The 24,997-nt window shown below is 53.0% G+C and overlaps 1 protein-coding gene across 1 annotated transcript; it reads right to left on the reverse strand.

Moving 5' to 3' along the window:
- Positions 1-1,703: 1,703 nt before the first annotated feature.
- Positions 1,704-24,997, reverse strand: LOC143834473 (uncharacterized). Its single transcript, XM_077331299.1, has 7 exons — positions 24,503-24,997; positions 13,284-13,706; positions 11,195-11,277; positions 9,285-9,347; positions 4,609-4,670; positions 3,761-3,927; positions 1,704-3,009 (listed from the first exon to the last, which is right to left on the reverse strand). The coding sequence occupies exons 1-7, from the start codon at positions 24,995-24,997 to the stop codon at positions 2,821-2,823; spliced, it is 1,482 nt and encodes a 493-aa protein (XP_077187414.1). The 3' UTR covers positions 1,704-2,820.

Raw genomic sequence — 24,997 nt, forward strand, 5'->3', positions numbered from 1 at the left:
TAGTGCTGCCTTTTCCAACCTTTTTGACCCTAGAGGAGCCCCTGAAATGTCTTTCAGGCTCTGAGGAACCTCAGAAGTGGTGACACACCCCTTCAGAGAAGTGGGCACAGAAGTACAATGCGGGAGCCAGCCAACGAATCAGTTGATCGTTTAATGTTTCCATTGTCGAGAAAGACACTAGACCTGTACAGCAGTAGGGGAAGTAGGCTCTAGGGATGTCAATGGCCACCTGAACTTCTGGAAAAGGCTGCCTAACCCCTGGCGAGCTTCCGTGTAACCCCAGGGTTTCCCGGAACCCTGGTTGGGAATCCATACTCTAGTGCCTTGGAATGACTGTGCCATGAGAGCAGGGTGAATTCTTTCCCACACCAGTGAAGAAACTCTGCAGGCCTAATCCCCAAGCAGGAGGTAGGAAGCTATGCCAGCTTATGCAAATGTGACAAAGCAACATTTAGCATTTTAAAATTTAACTGGGGCCTTTTCTAAAGGGCTCTACCACTACGGAGCGTTTAAGGAACGTGCATGGGTACAGAATGATTTCAGAAGAACTAGATTTGAGCAGAAAGCCCCGGTGCTGTACCTTCTTCACAACCATGGAAGGGTATTTCCCAAACCCCAGAAGGGGTATTCCGAAGGGAAATTAGAACCGCACAGAGCAGGCTGGCGACTTCCGGAGACGATGCGATTGCGGGTCTGTTACGGATACGATGCCACTATTGCTCATGTGCGTATTTCTCTGTGCTCACGCCCACTTTTAGACTTCCCTACCTTTCCCCTTCCAGGGACTAACTGCAGCTTTTTTTAGCAGGGACTAAAAGCGGCATATGGTGAGGTGAGAGCCTCTGATCACTGGCACAGGCCGTTTTCTTTCTCCTTGTGTTTTTGTGAACTACAACTGAATTCCAGGGGATTGATTGGCTGTTTTGACAAAGGATTATCATTGGCTGTATTTGGTTGCGTGACGCAGTTGACTGATGTAACAGAATTGATTTTTTTTTTTGCTATATATTCCCTGTCATGTAAGGCAGGGCTAGTCAACCTGTGGTCCTCCAGATGTCCATGGACTACAATTCCCATGAGCCCCTGCCAGCAAATGCTGGCAGGGGCTCATGGGAATTGTAGTCCATGGACATCTGGAGGACCACAGGTTGACTACCCCTGATGTAAGGAGTTCATAGTCTGAGGAAGAGTGCTTGCACTCGAAAGCTCACGCCCTGAATAAATCTTTGTTGGTCTTAAAGGCGCCGCTGGACTCTGATTTTATTGAGCTTTCCCAAGTTCACCGGAACCAACATGACCATTTGTTGTAATTTCTTTCAACCTAAGTGCTTCTGAACATATTAAGAATGCTTGCTCGGTGATATTGATTTCAAACCCTCGGCTATCGACCCCTTTCCCAGTGACAAGGTCACGGTTTGGATTCCTTCCGTTTTTGGCTGTCGTATTTTTAGCGTTGGCCGTTCTTTTGTGACCCTGCCTTCCATGGCTCTTATGCTTTGCCCCATTGTCTATTCTTTTGAAATGGCATGAGCCATTCTCCAAGGTTTATGGGTCAAGGGTGCAGATGTTCCCAATGAATAAATAAATGCACGAGCAATTAAGGCAGGGGTAGTCAAACTGCGGCCCTCCAGATGTCCATGGACTACAATTCCCAGGAGCCCCTGCCAGCGAACGCTGACAGGGGCTCATGGGGATTGTAGTCCATGGACATCTGGAGGGCCGCAGTTTGACTACCCCTGAATTAAGGGATTCTTTGTATACACATGAACGCCATCCACAGAAAACATCAGTACATGCTCCAGGGGCCATGCAGAATTCATGTTTGCTGTGCATCTTGCATAGTCGTCCGGAGAGACAGACAGGAAGAGAAGGGGAGAAAGGGACAGACAGACTACAATTGCTTTCAGAGCCCAAGATGACCTTAAGCAGCGGATACCCAGCGCCCCCTGGTGGCTTAATGAAGAATCTTTCCAAACCTGCACATGCTATAAACATTTCTGGAGAGGGAAGGTCACCGGGTTGTGTGTGTGTATGTGTGTCTACATTTCGCAAAAATAAACCCTAGCAGAGTTTTATCGCCAGCTGAGTTCATCTACCCGCACTTAAAGCTGTTATGGATGCGTTGTCCCGCTCGGGGTGAGCGGCTGTAACCAGGAGGGCTGCAGCCCAACGTGCAGGAAGTGGAAGGCACTGGTTTGTTGACCAGGAGGAGACGGAAGACATTTACATCAGGCCTGGCCAATCCAGAACCGTTGTGCTGCCTGTCAATCACGAGGACCGGTGACACATTCCCTTTCAAACCTCAAGAGGGCGCTACAGCCTGAGCAGAAACACTCCCAAGTGACTCTCCCAGGGGCGTTCCACGTCATTCACAGTTCTAGGCGCACACTCTCTGATGCCACCATACCAATGGCTGAGGCAGGACAAAGGGCTGTGCTCCTTCCCTCTTGGAGACTTGACGAGATATAGCTTCTTTTCTTCTTTTCTCCAAGCGGGGATCCAGGGATGCTCAACTCCATGCATTACACTGTATTCCATATTTGTAACATGTGATCTCAGGTGCTCCAAATGTCCACCACACAACCTGTGATTCTATCATTCCATTTTTAAACCACCAGTACCCAAAACGTCTGCTTGCTCCAAACTTTTTGCATGCTACTTTTGTTTCGGAAACGTTTAGGCCGCTCATCTGCCCAGCATAGGTTATAAGCCTTGGAGAATAAGGCCTTCTGTCTTCTTTTGCACACAGTCTAAAGGGCCCAACGGCAGCCTGAGAAAGGGACCCTTCACAGCTCTCTTCTTTCCTAGGCTGGCGGGGTTTTACATGGCTCCATTAGGCTGTCCATTTGGCTGAACCAACACTTGGTAAACGGGGGAACGGAGGAATCTGGGGTAGGAGTCCTTCTCCATCAGGCCGAAGATACGCCTCTGGGCCTGTTCGAAGCAAGCCCGGGTGGGGAGCAAAATGTTTCGGTTTGTGACGTCTCTGGTCTGGGAATCCAGGTTGACCTGCAAGAAGGAAGGGAGGGGGTCAGGTCTACATGCAGGAGGTTGGTCACGAAAGAGCCAAACGTCTACAGAAGTCAGAACAAGAGATTAGCGATGAGCTGGCCTAAGACTGGTCTTTTGCATAACTGAAAATCCCCCCGATAATATCGTAACATATAAAAGAATGTTCATAATTCGGATAACATGCTGAACGTTCCATAGCCCAAGGCAAAACTCTGCTCAGTTGGCCTACGTGGGAGAGCCTGCTTGGTGTAGTGGTTAGGCACATGGACTTCTAATCTGGTGAGCCAGGGTTGATTCCCTGCTCCACCTCCACATGCAACCAACTGGGTGACCTTGGGCTTGCCACAGCACTGAAAAAGCAGGAATATCAGGGCGCTCTCAGCCTCACCTCCCTCACAGGGTGTCTGTTGTGCGGAGAGGAAAGGGAAGCAGATTGTAAGGTGTCTTGAGACTCCAGGGCAGGGGTAGTCAAACTGCGGCCCTCCAGATGTCCATGGACTACAATTCCCAGGAGCCCCTGCCAGCATTTGCTGGCAGGGGCTCCTGGGAATTGTAGTCCATGGACATCTGGAGGGCCGTAGTTTGACTACCCCTGCTCCAGGGGATACTGCTGGTGGTGTTGCTGTTCCACATGTGTTTTGGCCCTCTAGTGGTCAATTCGATATGACACTGCTTCTTGCCCGGCACTCTTTTCCTATGTACCCCTCTGTCAGTCCAGCACATGGCCGAGGCCAAAAGGTCTCCCTACCTCTTTGGGGGCCTGGATGGTGACATATTGGTCGTAGATTTTCCTGGCGTTATCCTGAAGCTTGTCGCAGCCTCGGAGTTTCCGGTAGTCTTCGCACGCCACCCAGAAGTCCAGGTTCTCTTCGCTGAATTCCGATTCCAGGAAAGCGTGAAAAGCACGCTGGCCATCTGAAAAGGAGGTGGGTTAAGCAAAAGATAAATAAATTAGATAAATTAGATTTGTCAAATGCTTGCGGCATCACAGATCTGTGAGGGGGGAGCGGGGCGTGTGCATGCATGCGTGTGATGCCTCTGAGCTCCTTTCCTCTCGTGAGCAGAGCCATAAGGGTTCTCTGTCCATAAAAGAATCCAAATACTTTCTGCAGTATAACATAAAAAGTAATGCACCCAAGGCTGTACCTTTCCCCTTACAGCTTGGCAACAAAAAGGGCTAGCAACATACTTTGTACAAAAGAAAGCTAAGAATTAGTGCATTGTTGCAAGAGATCCTGATAATTCTGCACTACAGCATAATCAATTGCTTTTTTTTTTTTAAGCCCCCCATTAGCCCTCCAGTGGGGTTGGAAGAGCAGCCATGGAGGGCAGAGGCAACACAAGTGCTGGGTAAACCTCTTTGCAGGCTCCGCTTCACCCCTGTGATCGCCTCTGCATTTGCAACAACAACGAGAGCTACAGGGAGAATCACCCCCAGGCTTCAGCAGCCCATCTGAGGCGATTCAGTCCAGGCACGGAGACTGCCATGAGTGGTGACCTCGGGCTGCCCCTTCCTTCTCCACCGGTCCCTGGGAGATTGCTGGGAAGGCCAAAGGAGAAAGGGGAAGCAATACACCGACGGACCGGGGCACTTACATGGATGAAGCAACAGTTTCTCCAGAGATTCAGCCCACTCCTGGGCCTCCTCCGGACTTGGCCTGCGAGACGAAAAACAGAAATAGCTGAGGGATCGCCATGCAGCCGGAGATCACGGCCTGACCCCGGGACCATGGCTCTGGGTTTGTTTAAGGGAAGTGCCTGGGAACCATGGGAGAAGAGGACTGTTCTCTTTTCCTGAAGCAGGGGTTAACAAACAGCCATCAGCAAGGCTCTCTTCCAAGGCCACCACAGCCTCTTGGTGTAACAGTCAGGGCAGTGTCTGTAGCTCACACTGTCACGTACGGCTACACGTTCCCAGCTTCCCCAAGCAGTGACAAGGCCCCGGGGCACTGGAAGCGGATTCTGCTTCCTTGAGATGAGGGAAGCTCTATTGGTCTGCAGTAGGAGAGTTAGATTCGAGCCCAGTAGCACAAGATTTCCCCAGAGCTAATCCCCTGATGGACTCCAAGGAGCTGCAGGATTTGAACGCAGCTCTTGGGAGGCGAGGCGCTTGCACGGTTCTTGGCAACGCTGGCTTGAGTAAGAAATAGGTAAGTCAGGGGTCCCCAGCCTTTTTGAGCCTCGGGACAACTTTGGGATTCTAACACAGTGTGGTGGATGCAACGACAAAATGGCCACCACAAAATGGCCACCGTGAGAAGGGGTGCTAGCCTCAAAATGGCTGCTGTTGTTTACTTTATCTCATGCAGTGAAGACCCTTGTGCTGTTGGGGCAGCTGCTGCCAAAGGCACGTTTAAAAAAAATGGGCATCCCATGAAACTTTAGGATGCTTTGGGCTGATCCTGCGTAGGTTGGACTAGATGGCCTGTATGGCCCCTTCCAACTCTATGATTCTGTGATTCTATGAAACTGACGGGCAGAAGGTTTGGGAAATGGGACTTTACACAGAGCGCAAGTTGAATGTGGAATTCGCTCCCAGAGGATGGAGCGACGGCCAAAATAACCAACGGCTTTAAAAGGGGATTTCGAGAGATTCATTGAGAATCAGTGGCTACTAGCCTGCGCATTCAGAGGCACTGCTCCCAGAGTGAGGAGACCACACAAGGGGAAAGCTTTGGCCCCTATGTCCTCGGGTTGGCTGTTCAAAGGAACCTGTTACATGAGACACAACACAGGCGATCCCCAGCCATAAAATTACGCAAGTGTTCTTTCACAAACATTAAACCGAAACTGACCAAGGGCATGAAGATCCATTGTACATAAATTGGTTTTTTTCCCTGGGGTTTCTCGGTTCAGTTCTGCCTCTGGTCCCACCGTGCCGATCTCGCTCTTTTCCGCTGCTCCAGACGGACGAACGCTTTATCTCGATCTACCCTGCAAGGCTGTTGTGGGGATGGCACACTCCCCCCCCCCGCCCGGCCGAGCTGCTTGCCCTATGACAGGGTCATTCGACCCCCAAAGAGGTCCCGACACCCAGTTTGAAAACCACCGTTCTAAACGCATCAGGGAAAGGGCAACATGTTGGGCACCCCTGATTTACCGGCGCCCACGAGGTGCCGCTCCACCGCCAGCCGACACACCACCGTGCCTTGCTCGCTGCCCATTTCCGTTTCCAGTTGCCTTCTCTGCCAAACGCTCGGAGCCCGAGCCCCTCCACGCAGGTTACCCACTCCAGAGCTCTTCCACAGGAAATGCATTGACATTCTTCTCTCGGCTCTTGGATTCAAACCGGCCGGCCCTTTCGGGCCCCTCCCCCCACCCTCTCCAAGAAGGTCTGGCCCCAAGCCAAGTCTAAATGGCCAGCCTGGCTTCCAGGAAAGAGAGATGCTCCACGGACAGGCTAATGCGAACGATTAAAAATTGAAAAAGCAGGCAAGGTGGGCGAGTCGTTAGCTGCTCACCTATTAAGGAGGCCTTCCCCTACGCGGACACGTGTCTTTGTTTCCCCCGCAGGCTGGCAGGAGCACAAAGAGCACTTTTGCCGTTTCCATCCAGACCGTCTCCATTAGCATCACGAAAAGATGACAGGGAGGTCTTGACTTAGAGTCATTAGTCTGCCATGAGCGTTCTGAGTCCGGCGACCATCAGCACAAGGCCCACTCGGTGGGAAAACATGCTGAGTGGAGCCGAAGCAGAGTTTTGTCTGCTCCTTTGCAAGCAGTCTGGGACCCACCGCTTTCTGGGCTGAATCTGCATGGAGCTTTTATTCCAGTCCCAGGTTCATAGAAGCATCGAATCATAGAGTTGGAAGGGGCCATAGAGGCCATCTAGTCCAGCCCCCTGCTCAACGCAGGATCAGCCCAGAGCATCCTAAAGCATCCAAGAAAAGTGTGTCTCCAACCTTTGCTTGAAGACTGCCAGTGAGGGGGAGCTCACCACCTCCTTAGGCAGCCTATTCCACTGCTGAACTACTCTGACTGTGAATTTTTTCCCCCTGATATCTAGACTATATCGTTGTACTTGAAGTTTAAACCCATTACTGATTGATTCAGTCCCTGCCGTCTACACAGAATGTGGTGTCCGTTTTTATTTTGGGTGATTTAAATTTTAAATTTAAATTTTCCCTCTGCAACATGCAGGATTGATCCGGAGCGACCCTACCTTTCCCCTGCGATATCCTGGAGTAGCTAGTTGCAACCAGGAACAAGTAAGTCTTTGAACTGATATCCTGGCCAATCAGGGAAGACTGCTTTGCTACGAGGCACAGAAAAGGAAGTCAATCCGCAAAAAGGCAAAATTCTGCACATTTACTCATGGCCGTTTTTGAAATATCGAGCCTTATATCCACTCCAGGATATCGCGGGGAAAAGGTAGGTTCACCACGAATCAATCATGCATGTTGCAGAGGGAAAATTTAAAGCGCCCAAAATAAAAATGGAAATTGAATCCAGTGTTGACGGGAGGGATTTAGTCGATCTGGGAGTTGGTAAAAACACTACACCCTGGTTGGCCACAGTGCGGACCAGGAGGCTGGACTAGATGGGCCGTTGGTCTGATTCAGCAGGGCTCTTCTTATGTTCGTAATCTTTCTCCAGGGACTGCTGTTGCCTTCCATCGGCTTTTTTCTCGACTTTTTCTTTTAGCCTCCCTCAGCTGCTTAGAAGCAGCACTGAGTCTGTCCATCAATCCTCGTGCTCTTCATCAATTCCTCTGCTTCCTCTCCTGCTTCCATGCGGGCATGGATGCCGCTCTGGAGCAGCGACAGCCCTGTGGCCGTCTTTATTTCCAGTCAACTCACACTTTCCCAAGTTCCCTGCGGCCAGGGAGTTATCGAAACTATCCTATAAACAGAGGCACGCACGAGCCCTGCGTCCCTGAAGCCCTGGGGCTGAGGAGAATTCCATGTTTATAGACGTTTCTGCTGCTTGGCATAAAATCCATCCGGGCGCAAGGCCAGGAAGACCTAACGAGAGTTCAAGTCAAAACCAGCTCTCAGTGGCGAGTTGTGGGAAGAGTTTCCTTTGGCTGCTCCCGAACTGATTCCCCGGCCAAGGTAACGCATTCCTTCATCCCAGTTACGGACTGGAGGCCCACCAAGAGATTTTATTTGCGGGTCTTCTGCTGGAGGAGCAGCGCGGATCAACTCAAGAGGAAGAGCTTGTTTTGTATACCCTGCTTTCCACTACCCAAAGGGGTCTCAAAGTGGCTTACAATGGCCTTTCCCTTCCTCTCCCTACAATGGTCATCCTGTGAGGGAAGTAGGGCTGAGGGAGCTGTAAGAGAACTGTGCTGTGAGAAGAGCTCTAAGAGGACTGTGACTGGCCCGCGGTCGCCCAGCTGGCTGCGTGTGGAGGAGTGGGGAATTGAACCTAACTCTCCAGATCAACTCAAGAGGAAGAGCTTGTTTTGTATACCCTGCTTTCCACTACCCAAAGGGGTCTCAAAGTGGCTTACAATGGCCTTTCCCTTCCTCTCCCTACAACGGTCACCCTGTGAGGGAAGTAGGGCTGAGAGAGCTGTAAGAGAACTGTGCTGTGAGAAGAGCTCTAAGAGGACTGTGACTGGCCCGCGGTCCCCCAGCTGGCTGCGTGTGGAGGAGTGGGGAATTGAACCTAGCTCTCCAGATTAGGGTATGCTGCCCTTCAACACCCAGGAAGAGCAATCGTAGCAGGAAAACAGCAAGGGTGAGCGCTCCTTTGTACATTTCTCAGGCCAGTTGTCAGTAATTTCCCTGTTCCCTGTTCGACCCACCCTCCCTGTTAATTCTGTGGGTCGAGGAACACGGAGGCACTGAAATCTTTCAGCAGTAGTGATCTCATAGAATCATAGAGTCATAGAGTTAGAAGGGGCCATACAGGCCATCTAGTCCAGCCCCCTGCTCAATCTCAGCTCATAGTACTCTGAACCGAACCCCCCCAAACAACCCCCTCATCCAATATATACAATTCAGAACAAAAGAACTTCCTGCAGTTACAGGCGATTGGATACCCGATTAGTTTAAAGTGATTGGATCCCTAATGGATCTGCCCAGGTGCTGTCCAATCCGGGGCACAGCGGTTGCCTTTGAATCTACTGGCTCAGGTGGGAAGACCAGCCAGGTGCGAGCCAATCAAGCGGCACAGGACTACGATCCCGGCTCAGAAATCGAGCTCCGGTCCTTGGAGGATCCACACACACAACACTCCCACTGGGGTGTGCGTGAGGGGAGGAGGTGAAAGGAGAGGCACAATGACACATTTTGTATTCAAATACACCTTGGGATTCCAGCATACCTTAGCGATTGCGTTTCTGGACACCCTGAACTCCATAACCTTAAGAAGTTTCTTTTATTTCGCCTGTTTGGAAAAAGCAAAAAAAAAAGGAGGTAAACAGAACGGCTGAGGCCAAACACAGACAGACACACACACAAACACAACACAAACACAGAAATCATAGACTTGGAAATCTGCTGGAGGTTTTTTGGGGGGGAGGGGGGAGCCTGGGGAGGGTGGAGATTGAGGTCACGTTGCCAACCTCCAGACGTTGCCTGGAAATCCCCTGCTATTACAACCAACCTGGAGCTGGCAGCCTTAGTTTGGGGAGGAATCCTCCTCTGGGGATCACACAGGGTTGCCAACTTCCAGGTGGTGGCTGGAGGGCTCCGGGGATTACAACTGCTCTCCAGGGGACCGAGATCTCCAGGGGGCCCTTAGGGAAAATGGCCACCTTGGAAGGCAGATTCTACGTCAAGTTGAAATTCGATCCAGGGATCTGGTTTCTAGCACCAGACTGGACATAGCATGGCGTCAGCCAGTGGGGTGCAGCATTGGCGTGGGTGATCCAGTGGGCCCCAGGTTCAAATCCTCCCTAGTCTATGAAACTCGTGAGGTTTCTCGATCTCAGTCCAAACTGCCTCGCAGGGTTGAGGGAAGGAATCAAAGTGGGATGGAGATCATTCCCGAGTAGCTCCTTAGAGGAAGGGCGGGATAAAAATGGGTCAGGCTGTTTGTAAGGGGAGGACGAGGAATTTCCATTCTGCATTCACTGTAGCTACAAGGTCAAAGGCCTGCCTGTTGGCCAGGGACCCAATCCACAGGAGAATGCTCTGCATATTTTCCTCTGTCGGTCACCGTTCTCCCTGTATTTTGTTCCTTGCTATGGTACTGGCAGACTTTGGGAGGACTTTTAAAAAAACCCAAAATAGTAACAACTAGAGGCGGGGTTTTTTTAAGCCCTGGAAAAAAACTCTGGAGGTGACAAACAAAAACTGTACCACTGAACTCTCAAAAATGGTCACTGCTCCCTTAGAATCCTAGAATTCCCTGGCCATGGAGGCCATCTAGAAAAAGCCCCTGCTCAATGCAGGATCATCCTCAAGCATCCAAGATAAGTATCTGTCCAGATGTTGTTTGAAGACTGCCAATGAGGGAGAGCTCACCACCTCCTTAGGCAGCCAATTCCACTGCAGAACTACTCTGACTGTGAAATTTCCCCCCTGATATCTGGCCAGTACTGTTCTACCTGTAGTTTAAAGCCATTACTACAGATCCTATCTCTGCTGCCAACAGGAACCTTTCCCTGCCCTCCTCCAAGGGACAACCTTTCGGCTACTTCAAGACAGCCATCCTGTCCCTCTCATCCTCCTCTTCTCCAAGTTGAACATTCCCAAGCCCCTAAGGCAGGGGTAGTCAAACTGCGGCCCTCCAGATGTCCGCGGACTACAATTCCCAGGAGCCCCTGCCAGCATTCGCTGGCAGGGGCTCCTGGGAATTGTAGTCCACGGACATCTGGAGGGCCGCAGTTTGACTACCCCTGCCCTGAGGCCTTTCCTCACAGGGCTTGGTCCCCAGGCCCCGGATCATCCTTGTCACTCTCTCCTCTGCACCCTCTCCATTTTGCCACGTCCTTTTTGAAGCGAGGCCTCCAGAGCCACACACAGGACTCCAGGTGGGGCCTGACCAAAGCAGCATGCAGCAGGACATCTTGCGATTTTGATGCGATGTCCCTGATGCGACGGCCCGGATTGTGCTGACGCACTTAGGCTGGATTCTTTTGGAAAGGAGCTAGTCAGCAAGGGTTTCGACAGGGTGAACTGGGGATGAGGAAGACCTCGACAGGGGGCTGCTAGAGGTCATGCGGATGCTGCCCGGAACAGCGGCCTGGTTTGGACGCTCTCAAGAAGCAACCCCGGCAAGCCACTCACCGGCACTGTTTTTGCGTCGGCCGTGCTGGGTGGCTGCTGTCCCCGTCCGACCCCAAGTTAGATTCCGCGCTGGATCCCAGAGACTGAAAGAGAGAAAGAAGAGCCCATGCTGGTGGAGAATACCAACCCCCAGGGAATCCCCTATGGTGGCTGCTCTCAGAAGTCCAACTAGGACGCCCTGCGTCCCACCGGAAACAAGATCTGGCTTTTCATACCCCTGAAGGAGCCTCAGCATGGCTTACAAACACTTTCCCCTTCCTCTCTCCACAACAGGCCTCCTGTAAGGTAGGTGGGGCTGAGAGAGCTCTGAGAGAACTGTGACTGGCCCAAGGTCACCCATGGGTACATGGGGAGGATGGGGAATTCAACCCAGTTCTCCAGAGTAGAGGTTGCTGCTCTTAATCACTACACTGCAGTGACTCTCCAGGCCAGAGTTTCCAACAGGCAGACCTTAGTGATTGGGTTTCTGGATACCCTGAAGTCCATAATAGGAATCATCGAGCTCAGTTTGGACCAGACCCCATGCCATCCCTACAGAACCGTTCAAGCCAAGGGTTCACTCTTTCTCTCCCAAGGAGGAACACAGCTCTGGGTTGGGAGATACCTGGAGACTTTGGGGGTGGAGCCAGGAGTGGGCGAGGTTTGCGGTGGACTCCTTCTGCACACGGAGGATAATGCACTTTCAATGTGCTTTTGCAGCTGGATTTTCCTGTGCAGAACAGGAAAATCTAGTTCTGTGCATCGAATGTGCATTAACCTTTGGGTGCAGAATGGGGCCTGGACTAGATTATTTATTTTATTTATTTAGAAAAAGAAGAAGAAGAAGAAGAGTTGGTTCTTATATGCTGCTTTTCCCTACCCGAAGGAGGCTCAAAGCAGCTTACAGTCGCCTTCCCTTTCCTCTCCCCACAACAGACACCCTGTGGGGTGGGTGAGGCTGAGAGAGCCCTGATATTCCTGCTCGGTCAGAACAGTTTTATCAGTGCCGTGGCGAGCCCAAGGTCACCCAGCTGGTTGCATGTGGGGGAGCGCAGAATCGAACCCGGCATGCCAGATTAGAAGTCCGCACCCCTAACAACTACACCAAACTGGCTCACCAAAAAAAATTTATTATTTTATTTATATCCCGCCACTTCCATAATGTGGCTCGTGGTAGGTTACACTCCTAAATATACGTTAACCCTCCCCCTGAAACAATAATAAAATCCTTATAAAAATCCACCCCTCAGGCAACGAAAGATCCCCCCCCCTGATACAACAGACCCTATGCTGGCACAGTGCCTTGGAGTCAATTCCAGGGGTGCCTGAAGACCAGGCTAGCCAGTAAGGGGCCCAGATTACAACTGGTTTGCCCTCATACTGAACAGGGTGGCTTCGTCCTTCCTTCTCTGCCTGAGCCAGGAACAGTGCCCCAAGTATGCAGCCCACCTTCATTCAGGCACTTGGCCAACTAGCTTCCTGGTATCTTGGCTGCCCCAGAGAAATCGAGGTATCTGGGATCCCAGGCCCGCTCCCATAACCCCTCCCTTGACAATTAATTATTGGTTTTCCATTTAGGCTCAAGATACATTATTTTTTTTTTCGAGGCAGGAAATTCCAGAGGTTAAAACCATGGCGAACAAAGACGCTAAAATATTTATACAAGCGCGAGTTAAAAACAAAACAAAATCCCGGGCTTGTCTTTCTCACGGAAAGGAAAACAGAGAGAAAGAGAAAAGAAAGGGAAGGCCTCAGACAACGGGTAGAAGAAGAAGAAGAAGAAGAAGAGATGGTTCTTATATGCCGCTTTTCCCTACCCGAAGGAGGCTCAAAGCGGCTTACAGTCCCCTTCCCCTTCCTCTCCCCACAACAGACACCCTGTGGGGTGGGTGAGGCTGAGAGAGCCCTGATATCACTGCCCGGCTAGAACAGTTTTATCAGTGCAGTGGCAAGCCCAAGGCCACCCAGCTGGTTGCATGTGGGGGAGCGCAGAATCGAACCCGTCATGCCAGATTAGAAGTCCGCACTCCTCACCACTACACCAAACTGGCTCTCAAAGCAAAGGATGCAGTGTTGGAGCAGGCGAGGAGAAGGCTGGGCGCTCACTGACTTTATTCGACCCTCCGAAAAGGTTCCGCAGGTGCTCTTTGGCGGCCGCGACTCTCCCTCGCGGCTGGCGCTCCTTCCTCAGGGATTTGGGAGACGGCAAACTCCACCCACTTCCCGACTTGTCCCCCAGTTCTGTGTCCCCTGGAGCGGGCGGCGCGTCCTTGTCCAGACGTCCCTCGCTGCGGCTTCGCCACACCCCTCCGGGGTCCTGAAGCGGGAGCTGGATGCAGCTGTCCGAGTCCGGAGCCTCTAAGCAGATGCTTGGGGGGCACGGTTTCTCCTCGCGCCGATCCTCATGTTCGTCCCCTGGCTCGGGCTCCTCACAGCTCGAGCGCCGCTTACGGAGGCCGCTGCGGTGCCAGGGCAGAAAGTCGCAGTCTAAAAGGCATCCTTCGGAACCACATTTCTGGAGAGGGCTCAGCATCTGTGTGAGGGAGGAAAGAGTCGTTTTGAGCAAATAAATTTGTGTTGAACATTAAGAGCAGGGATAGTCAAACTGCGGCCCTCCAGATGTCCATGGACTACAATTCCCAGGAGCCCCTGCCAGCAAATGCTGGCAGGGGCTCCTGGGAATTGTAGTCCATGGACATCTGGAGGGCCGCAGTTTGACTACCCCTGATTAAGAGAATAATAATAAGTTTATTTTTATAGCCCGCTTTTCACGGCCCGAAGGAGTCTCAAAGCGGCCTCCAATCGCCTTCCCTTCCTCTCCCCACAACAGGCACCCTGTGAGGGAGGCGAGGCTGAGAGAACTTCCGACAGGATTGCTCGGTCAGATCAGCACTATCAGGGCTGTGACTGGCCCAAGGTCACACAGCTGGCTGCACGTGGAGGAGTGGAGAATCAAGCCTAGAAGCTGCCGCTCTTAACCGCTATACCACGCTGGCTCCCTCTCAGCCGGGAGCTATTTTGTCGCAAGGTTCTGGAAAGTTCCTGTCTTGGAGGAGCCTTCCGGAAAAGGTGAGGGGGCCGCCCTCCTTGGAGATCTTCCGGAGGTGTTTGTTTCCCAGAGCTTTTGAGGGGTCTGGGTGGCAGGCATATTGTATAACCATTAACAATAACCATTTCATTCCTAGGCCACCCTTCCCTACAGCTGAGAGCAGCTTGCAAGTTTAAAAACACACAGACCAGCCTTTTTCAACATTCTGAGACATGGAGGAAAGCCCCTGAAATGACTTCTGAGGCTTCAAGGAGCCCCGGAAGTGATGTCAGTTGGCCACGCCTCCCTGCCACGCCCCCGTGAAGTGCCGTGTCACCAGAAGTGACATCACCACAGTATTAAAAGGCAGGCTCAATAAGAACTGGCCGGGGACAGACAGGAGACAGTTTAAGGATAAGGGTGCGGACAGCGCCTCCTTTCAGGTGCAGAAACCACGAGAGTATTCACACGCGGGGAGGGTGAAGCAAAGGAAGCAGCCAGTTCCCTAGCTTGTGACTGAGTCCATTAAGACAGGAGGGGAAGGGCCCCAGAGCCCTCTGGGGCTCCTGCAGACCCCCCAGTGTTGGGAATCCCTGATGGAGAAAGACCAAATATGAAATGTAAATAATATACAATTGCAGTAGTTTATTATAACTGGTGCCTATTTCACCCGAAACGTCGCCTATCTCAGGGGATGGGGAACAGCGACGTAAATGTAAGGTGGTGGGGGGACAAGCAGATGTTAGCAATATTTCCCGGCTGCAGCTGTCGGCCTGGTGCAGCTGCAGCCACCATCATAACTGTGGAGCTATAAGGCCAAAGCAAATTGTGGCCAATTAGTAAATTCTGTCATAGTATCCAAATTAAGCCACATGATGCCACGCGCTCATTCTTTGCTCCACAGTTATGATGGCGGTTCATTTAGTCTGAGGAAGAGTGCTTGCACTCGAAAGCTCACACCTTGAATAGATCTTTGTTGGTCTTAAAGGGGCTATTGGGCTCTATTTTTGCCGTGCCACTTCAGACCCACACGGCGACCCACCTGGATCTATCAGGAACACAACGAGTGAGGAATAGGATAGATTGTACCAGGGGTAGTCAAACTGCGGCCCTCCAGATGTCCATGGACTACAATTCCCATGAGCCCCTGCCAGCGTTTGCTGGCAGGGGCTCATGGGGATTGTAGTCCATGGACATCTGGAGGGCCGCAGTTTGACTACCCCTGGATTGTACCATGTCAGGCATTAGCGGGGGAATGCCCCTTTGTGATTTCCTCCCCCTTTTTTAGAACACCACACAAAGGGATAATCAGAACCTGGGGGTTTCTATGGCTACTTCAGGCCACTGCCTGCTTTGTGCCTTTCCACTCGGAGGGAACCTTTCACCCTGGGGATCATTAAAAAACCATGACCCCCCCCTACAGTCCGAAGTGGTTCCGTCCATTCCGCCATCTCCTAAAGCTGCATGCCTCATAAGCTCCCAAGGTTAAAATGGTCAAGGAGGCTCGAGTTCGCATTTTCGTCCGCATGACTGTAGCTCTGAAAATCTTTGATCTGTCGGCCGATTTCTGATCGCCGAGATCCCCAGACTCTGCCCTCCCCAGGCTCCATCTCCCAAATCTCCCAGAACTTTCCAGTCTAGAGGAAAAAGAAGAGTTGGCTCTTATATGCTGCTTTTCTCTACCCGAAGGAGGCTCAAAGCAGCTTATATTCACCTTCCCTTTCCTCTCCCCACAACAGACACCCTGTGAGGGAGGTGTGGCTGAGAGAGCCCTGATATTACTGAAGAAGAAGGGTTGGATCTTATATGCCGCTTTTCTCTACCCGAAGGAGTCTCAAAGTGGCTTACAATTGCCTTCCCTTTCCTCTCCCCACAACAGACACCCTGTGAGGGAGGTGTGGCTGAGAGAGCCCTGATATTACTGAAGAAGAAGAAGGGTTGGATCTTATATGCCGCTTTTCTCTACCCGAAGGAGTCTCAAAGCGGCTTACAGTCGCCTTCCCTTTCCTCTCCCCACAACAGACACCCTGTGAGGTGGGTGAGGCTGAGAGAGCGCTGATATCACTGCTCGGTCAGAACAGTTTTATCAGTGCCGTGGCGAGCCCAAGGTCACCCAGCTGGCTGCATGTGGGGGAGCGCAGAATCGAACCCGGCATGCCAGATTAGAAGTCCACACTCCCAACCACTACAGCAAACTGGCTCTCTAGATACGGCAACAGTTGCTACAACCACCAGTGTCTTCTTAGAGCGAACTGTGCTGTATGCAGAGTCCCAAGCAGGGCTTCTGGGTCACCCTCTCTCCCCTTGAGACTCCAAGGAGCTGCCTATTTTAGGGGTGGGTGGGTGGGATCGGTAGCTCTCTTCTAGGGAAGCCCTTCAGGTCCCCCGAGGACCCTTTGGAGCTCACGTGGCTTCCGATAAGCTCCGGAGGACCCCCCTGTGGCCGCCTGTGACGTGCTCAGCAGGATTTTCTGCTGCAGGGCAGAGGTCCTTCTGGCATGCAGCTGGAGACATTTTTTTCTTCGTGTGGGATAAAAATAAAACTGCAGCAACACGTGGATTTTAACGAGGAGCTAGGCTGCCGCTTAAATAGACGAGGAAAAGGGAGATAAACAGGAAACGGAGATGTCCGTTTTCTGTCAGTTTTCCTTCCTCCTGCCATTTTTTCCCCTCTCTCTTCCCACTTTCCTTTCCGGTTCTGTGTTTTCCCATTTTTTCTTTCCCTCCTCGGCTTGAGAGAGTTTGCCAGTTCTGCCCCATGCTGCCCTCAGCCCCTGCCAAGCGCCAGGCGGCCCGTCCTAAACGCAGGAAGCCGCAACAAATCTTCTAACAAATTGGTTAAAAATTTGCATGCGTCCTCTATTGCGGTGGTCCCCAACCACTGGGCTGCGAAGGCCCTTGCCCCGGGCCGGTTAGCTTGCGGCCCAGCAAGCTTCTTTTTGTGGGAGGGGGGCAGAGGGAAGCAGGGCCGCGCATACACGGGAGTGCCGAGCATGCGCATTTGCGGCTGCGCATGGCACAAACGCACATGCGCATGAATGCATGCGTGGGAGTGCCACGCATGCGCGGCCGGGCGATCGCCCTCCCCGCCACTGGCGGTCCGCAGCCTGAAGAAGGTTGCGGACCACTGCTCTATGGAATGAACCCTTCAAGTTATGCTCATCTTTGCTTAATCCAGGGGTTCCCAACCAGGGGTCTGCGGACCCCCAGGGTGCGCTGAAGAGAGCTCTGAAGTGGTGTGGTCTGTATTCTCAGCTCCCACTCTTCTTTCCAACCTGCAGGCTCAGAAAACCTTGATTGGCATAAATGTCCCAGTCTACATAAGGTAGGGCCACCATAGCCGCAGTAAAGGCAGGGGGAGGGGAGGAAAAAGGGTGCAGGTAGTGATGTCACTTCTGGGGGTGTGGCGAGGGCGTGGCCACCTGGAACCACTTCCTGGGCTGCTCAGAGTCTGAGAAATTATTTCAGGGGCTCCTCCGCAGTCGAAAGGTTGACAAAGGCCGGCTTAATCAAAACCTGGACATTTTAAAGAGGAGGGAGGGGGAAAGACAAGTTCTAACAGGACACAGCTTCCCCTTCATTGCAAAACTGAAGACTTGAAAGGTTAAAGGTTAAATCTCTCTGCCTTGTCCAAATCTACAGCTACACACGGATTTCATTTACTTTCTGCAGCCTTAGAGTGATCCACGAGGAATGTCTAAAATTAAGGATGTCACGGGGAGAGTTTCCTTAAACGCACTCTGCACATGTTCAGGAGCGTTTGTGCCTTTTGTCGCTCCGGAAGGAGGCCTGGATCAGATTCAATTGGCACAAACGGAGCCACGCAAGCTTCCCAAGCTCTGGGCTCCTGCCTTCCATTGACTCCGGGGCAAGGGCCTTGGTCCTGGCAGGTCAAGCGATCCATTTGTGTTTGCGCCGGGAACCCGTCCAACGTAGAAAACATTTGAGTGAAACTCATTAAAAAATTATTTGGCCAATTCCTGGCACGAAACGAAGGCAAGGAATGCAGAGAGGGATCGTCTTCCCTATGTCCATCCATCCATTCACCCCTCACCCATTCCTGGGATGGCCCTCAGGGCACGGCGGAGCTATGAGGATTTTTTCCTTGCTTCTGGAAGGGACCACCAATCCCTAGTCTCAGCAGGACCCGTGGAAGGCACCTCAGGGGTCATCTAGTCTAACCCCCTGTCCTATGCAGGATATTCACAACCCTATCGCTCATCCACTGTCACCTGCCATCCCCTTAAGCCAGGGGTAGTCAAACTGCGGCCCTCCAGATGTCCATGGACTACAATTCCCAGGAGCCCCCTGCCAGCATTCGCTGGCAGGGGGCTCCTGGGAATTGTAGTCCATGGACATCTGGAGGGCCACAGTTTGACTACCCCTGCCTTAAGCACTGGTTGTGCATGAAGGGCCAGTGGGACACAGGGTTTTCATAACAGTCACTAAGAATTCACTCTCCTTCAGTCCTCATTAGGGATCTGCGCTTCGGCTCGGTTTGGCTGTCTTGGCAATCACTGAAGCCCGAGCCGGGGCGTAGGAGACCAGTGCCACGGTGCTGCCTCAGGCTTCGGTGATCGCCAAGGTGGCCAAACCGAGCCAAAGCTCATATCCCTAGTCCTCATGCCCGCCTCAAAAATGTGAACTCACCATCTCCTGCTGACCCTCCTTGCTACAGGTTATCTACCTGTGACCCTTTGCCATGCCGGTAGTCACAAGCATGGCGTGGTGGTTAAGAGTGGCAGCCTCAGTTTGGGAAAGCTGGGCTTGATTCCCTGCTCCTCCTCCATATGCAGCCAGCTGGGGGACCTTGGGCCAGTCAGAGTCCTGATAGAGCTGTTCTCACACAACAGTTCTCTCTCAGCCCCACCTCCCTCACAGAATGTCTGTTGTGGGGAGAGGAAAGAGAAGGTGATTGGAAGCCGCTTTGAGATTCCTTCGGGTAGAGAAAAGCGGCATATAAGAACCAACTCTTCTTCTTCTTCAGTAATCTCAGGGCTCTCTCAGCCTCACCCACCTAACAGGGTGTCTCTTGTGGGGAGAGGAAAGGGGAAGGCGAATGTAAGCCACTTTGAGCCTCCTTCGGGTAGAGAAAAGTGGTATATAAGAACCAACTTTTCTTCTTGGATAGAGTTGCCAGCTCCAAGTTGAGAAACACCTCAGTATTTTTGGGGGGGAGGGGGGTGGAGTGTGAAGGGCAGGGTTGGGGGGGGGGGAGACGTTGAGGCAGTGTAACTGGCCGATGCATAGTTAGATCCCAACTGCAGGATCCAATCTGAATAAAAATTGACCTCTAGCACACATTGGCGGGATGATCCACTGTTCGCTACTGAATATAAGTTGGAGTTCTTCGGGGGTTTCTTGGTTCAGCTCAGCAGTTCTCGTCCCCTGCTGGGGTCTTAATAAAGAGCTCCAACCACTTCTGGCGTCCCGTCCACCTCTGAACCCACCTGCCGAAGACTCCACCTTCCAAAGCAGCCATTTTCTCCAGGTGAATCTACCTGTGTTGCCCGGAGGTCAATCTCCAGCTGTCACCTGGGGCTTGGCAAATTGGGATTTGGGGGCATGCCCACCTCCCCGCTTGTCGTGGTGTCTGGCAGCCCGCTGAGCTGAACGGTTTTAGGCTCCTGTGGGCCTTCCACGTTTATACCACCTCAGATGTCGTTTCTCCCCCCGTGGCGCTTGAGAACGTGGCACGTGGCAAACCGGAATCAAACCGAACATTAAAGCTCTGGCTGGTGTCCATGGGGTAACAGAGTCTGATTGAAGGCGTGCCAGATGTCGGCAGGCCTCGATCATAAATATACCTATATAAATAAATTGGCTTTATCTGGAGAGCTACTTCTAATGGCCTAATTTTTTTTTTTACTTGCAGCCCGGCCAGCGTTTGGAGATAACGCTGTGTACTTAGAAGGCGGCCGTGGATCAGAAAGCTAAGAACCGCCAGGTTAGATGGGGAGCTTACGATAGGAGCGTGCGTTCAGTTTAAGCAATCTGGGGAAAAAACACACACACACATTTAAGTGGTATTTGTTAGGCTGATTACAGATCAGAGAGGCTTATCTGCTGCCGTAGAGCTGAGCCCAAATCAAAGCCAGTTTTGGGGATCGGTCAGGCGGCAGCAGCCGAGAACCGCAGTACAGGAGAAGCCCTCCCAGCCAGACCTGTGTGTGATGAGGAGAGACCTCCTGCCTGCATGAAGATCTTGAGGCTCCTGCAGGACAGTTTAAAGGGTGCCGCAAGGAGAAGCCCAGCCAGGCCCAGGGGTGGGCTGGTTTGCCAGTCGGTGTTTCTCTTCGGCCCCTGGGTCACTAAGCCTGGCCCACGTACTCGCTCCATGTGCAAAATAGGGTTGGTATGCGCCAGCTCATGGGTTGTTGTGGGGAAAAAATGGCAGAGAGGAGAATGGTGAAAGTGCATCTCAATTGGGGTGGCAATCAGGATATAAATGTTGTTGTTAAGTCATGTCCGACCCATCGCGAGCCCATGGACAATGATCCTCCAGGCCTTCCTGTCCTCTACCGTTCCCTGGAGTCCATTTAAGAAAACTCTATGGACAGGATATAAATAAAGTAAGCCTATTCCGTAGGATGCAGGCCTCATGGAAAGTCCTTACCCTTCTGAGCTTCATAGATGCATTTGGCCATGTTTACACGTGCCCATGAAGTGCGCTGGCCCATTTAGGTGTCACAGATGTAGCGCATGCCGCAAGCCACTTAAACATGACTGGGCATAAGTGGGAAGCTTACAGTTGGGTTTTCTAACGTAGCCCGTGATAAATCAAACCTAAAGCCTGCTTTTACCCACATCAAAGAATGAGCTGGTAGAAAATTGAGGAGGCAGAATGGAATGTACCACTTCAGACCGCAGGGGGCTGATTGCGTCTTTGAATATTCCTTCGCGTACAGAACCCGTACAAAAGAAAATTAGCACCTCGGGAAGAAAAGTTTGAATCCATACAGAAGCTGCGGGTTTTCAAAAAAAATTATACCCTGCTTTTCACTACCCAAAGGAGTTCCAAAGCGGTTTACAAACGCCTTTCCCCTCCTTCCCTCACAACAGACACCCTTTGAGGGAGGTAAGGCTGAGAAAGCTCTGAAAGAACTGTTTTGCAAGAACAGCCCTAAGACGACTGTGACTAGCCCATGGTCACCCAGCTGGCTGCAGGTGGAGGAGTGGGGAATCAAGCCCAGTTCTCCAGATTAGAGGCCGCTGCTCTTTAACCACTCAACACCCTAGCTCGCTATACCACTGCCCCCCAGCCCCCTTTGGCTATGCTGGTTTTCTGTTTGTTTTTTTTTTGTGATTTTTTAACATAATCCTAGGGTTGCCAGCCTCCAGATGGGGCCTGAAAGACTCATCGAATCCTAAAACCCTAGAGTTGGAAGGGGCCATCTAGGCCATCTAGTCCAAACCCCTACACGATCAGACTCCCCCTCCCCACAGTCCTCCTTGGGCGTGGCAGGGAAGCGTGGCCAGATTTTATCACTTCCGAAGCCTGTATATATTTCAGGGTTTCCTCTGCGGTCAAAAGTTTGAGAGGGTCCTGTCCTTTCTCTGGGACGCCACCCTGCTCGCCAGCGGAAAGAATACGGAGTGCCATGAAATGGGGCACCCCCTCCTTCCGCCTTCCCCCATTTCTTCGGGAAGACTCACGAGGGAGGGAAATTGGGTATGATCCCCCGGGGGCGGGAGTGTTTCTGCCTCGGTTCGCCGTAGCGATGAACCAACGGTCTGATTCGGTGCAAGACAGCTCGTCTTCTGTCTCATCCAACACCTACGGGCTGTGAGAACTTCCTCCTGGTGTCTTCCCTGTTTTATGGCCCGAGGCGATGGCTCAGGAGGAGCAAAGCACAGGCCTCGGCATGGGGTAAGAACCGTGACTCAAATCGTGCATGACTCAAATCGCTGCACCGGCGTGACCTCACAGACCGGGGCCTGGGAACCGGGAGACCCAGGCTGAGGTCCCCACTGCTTTGAAACCCCCTGGGGGAATCACTGTCACCTCACCTGCCTCACCTGCCTGTCTGGAAGAGAAAAGGGAGGAGATGGAAAGAACCAGGGAAGGTGTCCCTGGTTCCTTTGAGGTGTACACAGAAGGTAAGAATGATTTAAATGGTTTAAATCAGGGGTAGTCAAACTGCGGCCCTCCAGATGTCCACGGACTACAATTCCCAGAAGCCCCTGCCAGCGAATGCTGGCAGGGGCTTCTGGGAATTGTAGTCCGTGGACATCTGGAGGGCCGCAGTTTGACTACCCCTGGTTTAAATGGATAAACGCATCCATTTTAAAAAGGTGGCTACATTTTACCAAGCAAGACAGAGTTAACGTAAAGCAGCTTCCAAGCCATGGCCAACCAGACAGGAGGGGGGGTAGTGCGTAGCTTGACTTGCTTGCTTGAGTCATCTGCAGGGCTTCCCTGTCTCTCTGCAGGGTGCTTGTTTGCTGCTTGGGGCTTGTGGTTTGGACATAAAGACTGGTTTTGGGGGGAAAAGGGCTTCAATCAGGATAGGGGTGGGGATGGGGGGCCGGACGGCCTTCTGAGACCTGCCAAATCTGGGGTTCAGGTCTAACCTGGGACAGCCAGCCCTAATAGTCCAGGTTAGTCCAAATATATCCACTCTTGGAAGCTAAGCAGGGTCTGCCTTGGATGGGAGACCAAGAAAGAATAGAATCATCGAATTGGAAGGAACCTCCAAGGTCATCTAGTCCAACCCCCTGCAGAATGCTGGAAATTCTCAGCTACCTGCCCACACAGTGACCCCAATTCCAGAGGATGCACACACACACACACACACACACACAACCCCCGGAGTAGGCAAAGGGAAACTGCCTGCTTCTTTCTTACCTCATGGCCCTCGATGGGTTGGCTACGCTTCCCTGGCACCCTTCCCATCTGTGATCTGTGCACTTGTATCCCACTTGGGAAATCTGTTTATTTATTCTCGCTGGGACCCTTCCCATCTGTGATCTGTGCACCTGTATCCCACTTGGGAAGTTTGTTTATTTATTATCGCCGGGACCCTTCCCACCTGTGACCTGTGCACTTGTATCCCACTTGGGAAGTTTGTTTATTTATTCTCGCCTGTGCATTTGTATCCCACTTGGGAAATCTGTTTATTTATTCTCGCCGGGACCCTTCCCATCTGTGATCTGTGCACTTGTATCCCACTTGGGAAGATTTATTTATTTTGGGAAGTTCCCTAGCTGGGCCATTTGGGCCCTTAGAACAGCCTCCCCCCCCCCCCGCCCTTGAGGGGCTAAAGTCCCCCTGGCTGCCTTTGAGGCTGCGGCTCCAGGGCCGAGAAGAGTTAAATCCTCTTCAAATAGCGCCTGCACCCCAAGGGAGACTGAAAGGTCAGGGACGGAGTTTCTGGCTTACGTCTCCCGGGAGATGTAAATCATATGCCTGGAGAAAGGGGAAGAGGGAGGGAAAGGCTGGGCGGGCACGAGCCCGCCCCTCCCCTGCCGTCTGCCCCCCTCCAGCCCCCACAACACAACCACACACCCCATATTCTGGGGGCCCTGCTTGAGCCAGGCGGGTCTAGCCCCCCTGGTCCGTCTGTCCAGCAGTCCTTGAGGCTCAGGAATGCCCGGAGCATAAACACAGCCACAAAAGGGGCCTTTCGGAGGGACTGCCTGGGCAGAGCCTCTGCTGGCCAGGGGGGGGGGCAGATCTGTGGGCAGCCGGGTGTGTGTATGTAAGGTGGTCATTTTAGGGGGGGGCACACCTGGGGAAGGCAGAGCCCCTCCCTGAGGGTGGCCAAGGAAAAGTGGACCCAGGGCACCCTCTCGGTGGAGACAGGTCGCAGGAGACGCAGGACGGGCGCTGGCCGTCTAACCTGCCTGCTGTTGGATTCCTGATCAGGTGGGGGATCTGTCTGCCCCTGCAAGACTGCTTCATCCTGGCATGCCCCTTCCCCGGACTAGAACTCGGGTTGCCGCCTCTTCCCTGGCTGGGGGCACAGGCAGGTAGGCTTGCCAGATCCCGCTCGGGAAAGATCTGGGTGCTGCCCGCCCTCCCAAGCAGCCCTGTTCTCCAGGGGAGCGGCCCTCCGCCGCCGGGAGAAGCGCTGGCATCCCGGGCCATCCCCAGGTCCCGCCTGGAGGCTGGCACCCCCCAACTCGCACCCGGTCTCTGAGCCGCGGCCGGAGCGCTCCCGGGGATGCTCTGCTGTGCGGGGAGCGGCCAGCCAAGGCAGCCTCGAAGGGCAGGCGAAGGCACAGCGGCAGCAGGCGGAAGCCCGGCAGGGAGAGACATGCGGGGGAGAAACTCTCGAGTGGCGCTCTTCTTTTCCTACCTTGGCTCCTGCTCTGGGCCGACTCTGCCGCTTTCCCCTCGCCGCCGCCGGGCTCTTCTGGCCCCTCCGCCAGCGCGGCCGCCGCCTCCTCCTTCTCCGCCTCTCCTCCTCCTCCTCCTCCTCCTCCTGCTGCTGCTGCTGCTGGGTCTCGCCCGGCGTGGGCGGCTCCCGGAGGGCAGGCGAGGCGGGCGGCAAGGTCCGGCCCAGCCCAGCCCAGCCCAGCCCTGCCCGGGCATCACCTGCCGCCCTCGAACCGCCCCGTGCCTCCGCCGGGAAAGCGCCGCACCGGACGGATTGCCGCCTGCCAGCCCGCCGCCTGCCCACGAAGCAGGGCAGCCCTGGGCCCGACGGCGGAAGCGCGGATGCCAACCTCCCGACGGGTCGCCCAGCTCCTCTCCCGACGGCGGAGATCGGTTCCCCCGGAGGGGAAGGGGTGCTTCGGAAGGGTGGCCTCTCAAGCGCTCGGAGTTTGGAGAAAAGCGGCGACTTTCGCAT

The sequence above is a fragment of the Paroedura picta genome, chromosome 3 (genome assembly GCF_049243985.1).
Source record: "Paroedura picta isolate Pp20150507F chromosome 3, Ppicta_v3.0, whole genome shotgun sequence".
Lineage (NCBI taxonomy): Eukaryota > Metazoa > Chordata > Lepidosauria > Squamata > Gekkonidae > Paroedura > Paroedura picta.

What these genes read in the sequence shown, in the direction of transcription:
- LOC143834473 (XM_077331299.1), bottom strand. Translation starts at nt 24,997, where the DNA reads ATGCGAAAGTCGCCGCTTTTCTCCAAACTCCGAGCGCTTGAGAGGCCA. An exon ending in CCAGAAACGCAATCGCTAAG is followed by an intron (nt 4,671 to 9,284) that starts GTATGCTGGAAT and finishes TTCGTCTCGCAG; the next exon opens with GCCAAGTCCGGAGGAGGCCC. An exon ending in GAAACTGTTGCTTCATCCAT is followed by an intron (nt 3,928 to 4,608) that starts GTAAGTGCCCCG and finishes CCTCCTTTTCAG; the next exon opens with ATGGCCAGCGTGCTTTTCAC.